The sequence below is a fragment of the Olea europaea genome, chromosome 6 (assembly GCF_002742605.1).
Source record: "Olea europaea var. sylvestris chromosome 6, O_europaea_v1, whole genome shotgun sequence".
NCBI lineage: Eukaryota > Viridiplantae > Streptophyta > Magnoliopsida > Lamiales > Oleaceae > Olea > Olea europaea.
The window spans coordinates 27,032,850-27,040,036 of record NC_036242.1 but is presented as its reverse complement, the minus strand read 5'-3'; the positions used below and the strand labels follow the sequence as shown (position 1 = coordinate 27,040,036).

The window sequence follows — 7,187 nt, the reverse complement described above, 5'->3', positions numbered from 1 at the left end:
TTTCATTTTCAATTTTACGACATTGATAATGAGAGCAATTAAACCATTTCAAAGCATGTTTAAAAGGTGTTTATGAACAATTTAAAATATAAATAGATAGAATTAGTGATGAACAAATGAGCAATACTTGTTGATTCCTCGAATTGTGGACAAAAAGCAACTTGAATGTTTATAAACAGGTTATAAACATTAGCCAAACATAAGCCTATCCACAGCATTAACCTAAGCAAATCCAACATGCCAAAAACTGCGCGATCATTTCATTTTAGAGATGAACGACGTCAAGAAGAAAATATCCAAATTACTTCAATGTTCACATAACCATGGTTATCTTCATCAACATGCTATACAAAATGGCAGTCTTCATTCCTTACATAGAAAGATCAATATACCCGATAAGTTGTGAGGATTCATATATTCATATCTAAGAACAGAGAATTACACTAATCACAAATTTGCCAAGAAACAAGATTATATATAGAATGTTTAAAAGGTCCAGCATTGCTGTTGTATTAATCAATTACCAGACCACTGTGTAAATCTATGGGCACCCAAAATGTATAGGGCCGTAAGCACCAATTATGGAACATTTTTTGTGAAGCAAAATCTCAAATGTTACAAAAAGTACATGCATGATCTATGATTAAGAATAAAAATTACCAGTTAATAACTCTTTAACAGCTGTTTACTGCTCCTCACCGGCTGGCACAGCTGGCTGACCTTTCTCTGTTGGAATGACAGGATTTTCTTGTTTAACCAGTTCAACTGGCTTTTCCTGTTGAACTGGAACATCAGGCCTTTCTTGCTGGACTGGCACACAAGGCCTCCAAACTGTTTCCTTTCCCACATCCATTAATGCAATTCCCTTAACACCCAAGTCACTCCTAATCTGATCACTTTTCGAGAACTCTCTGTTTTTCCTGGCTAGCATCCTCTCCTCAATTAAATGCAAAACATCGTCTTCAGTCAACCCAGCCCTTTTCAAAGCTTTATCTTTTAGTTGCTGCAAAACCTGTATGACGAAACATCCAATATGTTACAGCATCAGAATAGTCAGAGATGTATAAAAATATGACAGTAGTTTTGGAAGTACCTCGGTATATCTTGAATTTGACAGCAGCCCCAGAACATCTAAAACTTCCTTGACTTGTTTCTCCAGTTCAGCAAGAGACTTTACTGTCGATAGTTGTTGTTTCTTTGGCTGTTTCTTCTGGCAAAACAAAAAAAAAAAAGAAGCAAATATTTCAGATATACAACAAAAAAGAGGCCCACAAGGAAAAAGTTGCACAAAATAAATTGGGGGCAAGTATGATCTTTATAAAAAATCCTACCTTGAGCATGTTTAAAGAACTATTCATAAATCTCAGGGATTCTTGCAGAGCAGAATTAAGTATGGTTGGCGTGTGCAAATCATCAGACAATTTTGCCTCAAACTCTTCATGCAGTTTAGTGATACATTCTTGGGCAGCAGGGCTGATTTTGCCATTTTTTTCAGCCTCTTCTTTCAATTCCAACAAAGCTTCTTCACAGTCTTGTAAGGTCTGTAAATAACCACAACACAACTCTGTGTGAAATAAGAATATGCCAATTTTGTGTATAATATGACTGGGAAAGAAATCTGAAAATGTTGGCTTCGGTGTATGTTTGTGTGTATTCATGCCTAGCGAGGCAAAATGATTTATAATTACCAAGGCTGGAGCACATTTCATCAGAGCATGATCATCAAGTATCCGTAAGGTTAACATTTTGCACATCTCCAATTAAATTAATTTATCAAGGGAACAATAAAAACAGAAAATAAAAGATATAAAAGTTAGAGACCTATGATCATTACAGATATCATATAGTTTCTGCCTGGCTGAAGGACAGCGCTAAAAACATGAAAATACCACAGTAACCATAGTCTGTTGATCCAAGTTCAACAAGATAAGTCACCTTTTAAATAAACGTGAAATAATGGATGCGGAATATGACAATACAAACATAAAATATTGACCATCAACGCATAGACAAGCATATTCAATCAACATTTAACATTACGCACTTAGATTTTTCACCTGATATACGTAGAAAACAGCCTCTGATGCAATTTCTAATTGAGAAATTGTGTAATTAACAGGAGACCTGTAGTGGGTTCCCATAAGAAAATGCCTTAATGCGAGTGGATGGTACACCTTCGTAACCTATAAACAAAACTGTATTTAACAGCAATGCTCCTCAGAAAATAAATTTTAAGTCCACAGTATCAATAGAAAATCACTATAATTACACCTTTTACCTCACGAATGGTGAAGAAGTTTCCAAGTGATTTTGACATTTTCTCATCATTTGCAGTGACAAAACCATTATGTATCCAGTAATTAACATTGCTTTCAGGGCAAGCTGCACAACTCTGAGCTATCTCATTTTCATGATGGGGAAATATCAAATCCATCCCACCACCATGAATATCAAATGCGTGTGTCAAATAATGAGCACTCATTGCACTGCACTCTATGTGCCATCCTGGTCTTCCAGGACCCCAGGGACTGTCCCATTTCGGCTCACCTGGCTTTGCAGCCTTAAAGGAAAATGAAAAGTTCAGGGTTTACATGGGTTAATCCAGTACATACTAAGAAACTAAGAAAGTGATTTTGGCAAGCCCTTTTCACCTTCCACAGTGCAAAATCAGCAGGATTTTGCTTTCTCTCATCAACAGCAACGCGTTCCCCAGCTCTATTATCTTCTAGCCTCCTCCCCGATAAACGGCCATAATTTGGGTATTTATCGACAGCAAAGTAAGCATCACCCTCAACATGATAAGCACAACCATTGTTGATAATCTGCAGATCAGACCAAGTTACAGAAATAATTGATGATGAATCCAAAAGAGAGGATAGCTAACACAAAATATTCTTCTTTCATATTTCTCAATATGGTCCAGAAACCTTGCAGCCCGCTCCTCAACATCATGATGAAAAAGAAAGAAAGAAATGAGATATTTATTTTAACTATGGAAATTGTACTAATTTTATTAAACGAAACAAACATAACAATATCATGATACAACATTAGAACCACGCCAAACATGTGTGGTTCAGATTACACAAGAAACCAAGTTATACTGCTCTAAGTAAATACCATAAAAATATTCTATTAAATTAAAATGATAGTTAACAAAAACGCTTGTGCCTGATTTTTACATCATGAGCATGCAGGTGAACATATACACAGAAAACATGGAAAAAGAGATCTTATTCAAGATTTGGAGATTGAAGTTCTTCAAAAATGAAAGGAGAATTGTGGGAAGCAAACAACCTTAGTTATCATATCCTTGATTTGCTCCATATGTTCAGTCACGCGTGGCTGATGGGTGGGAACAAGGCACTGGATATCAGCCATGTCAGCAAGAAATTCTTCACAAAACCGAGCACTCAAAGTTATCGGATCCTCCCCAAGCTCATTTGCTCTACGAATAATCTGGAAATAACCATCGATAAGAAACCACAATACAACTTATACAGTTATTCCATGTCACGGTAGAACACTGAGATAACGGTTTGCTATCATCCGAGGTCCTCCAGGTCAATGAAGTCAATCTCCCCATTTGATCTCCACATTTTCATAATTTTTTCATGGATCTAAGCCCACACACAAAATAAGTCTTTCTTGCTCGTAGCCAAACTCAGAAAAACTATCTCCCATTCCCAACGGAGTTTAATGTTCACTTCAGAACACCCCCCCCCCCCTTCCCTTTTTCTTTTTACTCCCCCCCACCCCCCCCCCCCCCCCCCTTTTTTTCTTTTTTCAAGCTATGTGAAATATGAATACAGTAGCCTTATGATCGTGTATGTGTACTAGGTAGGAAAAAAACTCACTTTTATGGATATATTTGTTAAGGAAAGGCAACGAATTTTAACAATGTTCAACAAATGCTTCACCATGCCAGCATGCTCCCTTGCCCTACTCTAGATTTTATAGATTTATATTTTATTAAATTGTATGCTCTTCATAAGATCTTTGCTTTTGTTACATAAACATAGGCCGGGTCATGTCATTTACATTGTTTACCTTCTTATTTTAACTCGAGATCTTAAGTGGACTATTTATTTTTATTATCCTTTTCACCTTTTTTAATGAAATGCGAAATGAACGGGATAGTTTACAATCTCATAGACATTAAGAATTAGTCAAGGACTTCTCACCTTGTCATCAACATCGGTGAAATTGCGGACATAGACAACTTCATAGCCAATATATTTTAGATATCTGTACTTCAAAAACAAAAATAAATTCAGTAGGAATAATAAAAAAATCAAGGGATATAGACAGTAGATCAGGCAAAAAAATACATCACTAGATAAAACTAGATTTTGTACCAAAGTTAGTTTAACACTGGAACCAGGCAAATAATACTACAGTTGAATTCATGACCAATATTTGCAAAGAATTAAACAGACTTGAAGTGCATTTAAACAGATAATACCCGCCAAAGCATTGCATAACACGTCCTAGGATTATTGTTAATTAAACTACTCACCATAATAAAGAGAGTAGCAATCCAATGAAAGCATTGCAGAAAAACTTCTAACATGACTGACTGGTTACTGTAGTAAATTACTCAACACAATAAAAAAAGTAGCAATTTAACTTCAGTCAACTGTAAGCTTTTGAAGAGATTCATGTAGATGATCATAATTATTTGCACGTCGTAATGTGAATGATAATGCAAGTTGTAAGAGACATCTCACAAGCTAACTCTATTTGGTTGAGTTAAGAGTTGGAACTTGTGAAATTTGCACAGCTCACAGCGTCTCGGGGTATTGCATCATAGACGAAAAACATTATTTCAAGCCACAAACAAATAAGTTTAATAGGCCATGAGCTTCATGATTGGCTTAGAAGGATATATGTACTACTCAAGCACACAAAAAAATTGACCAAAGTTCATTTTGTTGCATGCTTGCATTATTAATGTGATCAAGCCACTAAGTATGAGAAAACATGTAGCATAATGGGATCAATTTCATAAGAAACCTATTGATGACGGGACCTGATGCAACTGATAAAAGAGTAACGGCCATGAATTAGAGAAGTTTGTGAGATGGTGAAAGCCACAAATTTGACTTGGGATGTTGGATTAATTAGGATAGCAGGAAATTTATCCAAGAAACTATAAAGAACATATGTGGATATAGCCTATGTTAACACTAAAAAAAAATTAAAGAAAAAATAAACCACTGGCAATTCCACACATTTAAGGGGCTGCTTCTGATATTAAAACAGTGTCTGTATATTAAGATCATTTATCAAAGATGCACATTCTATCTAAAATTTGCATCTCCATTTTTCATGGTATATCTCAACCTACACACTTTGTGTGGCAATATTTGTGTTAATCTACGTAGTCTCTCCCACCCAAATAAAATCTGCAGTGTGAACTCTGGCATACTTAGCCAAAATAAATAAACTGCCTCGTGCAATCCTTCAGTTGGAAGATAACTAAGTCCAAAATCCTTTATTGCCATAAAAGAGAGCTTTTTTTGGACCTTCATTCAAGGAAAAGTTTTGAGCTTAAGAAAATATTATCTAACTTAGTTTCTACTTATAGAGCTAGTACAACAAGAAATATAAAATGGGATCGGGATATTGAGATCATATAGAAAAGATTTGGTACTACTACTTGATTATCTGCTTGTAGTTTGGTATTGATTAGTTAATTAATGAGTTTATGCATATAAGATTTTTTTTTTCTCCGTCTCTGAAGAATTGAGGTTTGCTTTATTTTTTTCTTAATTTTATTCATCTGACTGGTTGAGAAAATTTATTATTTTCAGAAATTAGGTTCTTTGGGTTTTCTTTTGTTTTGTCTCTTATTGAAAATTCCTTTTGGTGAGTTAATGCTGGCGAAACGGATTTAAAGACTGCTAGATTGCAGGGGATCAGAAATAATGGGAAGAAAAGAGTAACACTTTTATGGCGATTCATTGAATAAAATGTCATAATTCGATTTCTAAAAATTCCGAACCAAATGTGCTTTCCAATTTTCTATTTTGAGAAATAGTTTTTCAAAATGAGAAACCAAACGAGTTTTCTGCAATCTTAATACAATCCCTCAAAGCATATACCGAAAATGAATTCAAAACTGAAATGCAAACCAAATAGCCTAATTAATTCGAATATTCCCAAATTCTCTGTGTTTTTGGTTTCCATCTCTCTCTCTCTCTCTCTCTCTCTCTCTCTGTGTGTGTGTGTGTGTGTGTGTGTGTGTGTGAGGCCACACCAGCAGATTCACCAAGCACATAAGAACCATAATATCTTCTAGTACCCACAAAATATAAATAATAAATAATAATAATAAATAAAAAGGGCGACTTAGCAAAAAAAGGATCAATTTTTCACAGATCACGTTTCAAATAAAACATATATAACTTCTAACCAGAATTTAAATACAATACACATATAACAAGAATATCATTTAAAAAAAAAAAATTAATATCAATTGCAACTTAACAAAAACAGGAATTTTAAAATATTGATTCTAAATAAACAGACCCATATATTTTGATTCACAATAAACTTAAGTGCAGACAGACGCGCGTATACCTGTAAAGTACGTCAAAAGCCACATAGGCGCGGGCGTGACCGATGTGGCTGAGGTCGTAGGAGGTGACCCCGCAGACGTACATTCCGACCTTGCCGTCAACCCTAGGCCTGAACAACTCCTTTTGTTTCGTCATACTGTTATACAACTGAAATTCCTTAATTTCCTTCGCCATTTTTTCAAGAATCAAGAGAAGATAAGAGCCAATTTCTCGTCGGTCGAATCAATCGGCGGTTACAGCTTCAAGGTTTTGTCTTTGTTTTTTCTGTGTGAAAATCAGAAAACAAAACCCTAACCGTTGCCGTACAAAGATAGTGTGTTACTGTGTATGTATATGGCGCGTGCTGAGAGGGGTTTCGCACATTTACTTCCAGATACTGGTTAAATGCGAAAATAATAGGGGATAATTGCAGCAGCGGTCCTCATCCTTTCATTTTTTTGCATACTTTACCTTAATTTTCACTTTATGCCAATCACAGCCCCAAATTTTTCAAAATCTAGCACCTAGATCCCAGATAGATGATTTCTGTTAGTTTGACCACTAGTTGACCCAATAAATATGACTTTGACCAATTTTAAAATAGGTAAAAGTGGTAACATTTCA

General features: G+C 35.3%; 1 protein-coding gene across 1 annotated transcript; it reads right to left on the bottom strand.

Moving 5' to 3' along the window:
• Positions 1–444: 444 nt before the first annotated feature.
• Positions 445–6,944, bottom strand: LOC111396301 (cysteine--tRNA ligase 2, cytoplasmic-like). Its single transcript, XM_023022692.1, has 9 exons — positions 6,586–6,944; positions 4,185–4,248; positions 3,298–3,459; positions 2,652–2,822; positions 2,279–2,560; positions 2,058–2,183; positions 1,332–1,541; positions 1,094–1,210; positions 445–1,012 (listed from the first exon to the last, which is right to left on the bottom strand). Exons 1-9 carry the CDS (start codon positions 6,756–6,758, stop codon positions 686–688), a joined length of 1,632 nt encoding a protein of 543 aa, XP_022878460.1. The 5' UTR covers positions 6,759–6,944; the 3' UTR covers positions 445–685.
• Between the last annotated feature and the right edge of the window lie 243 nt (positions 6,945–7,187).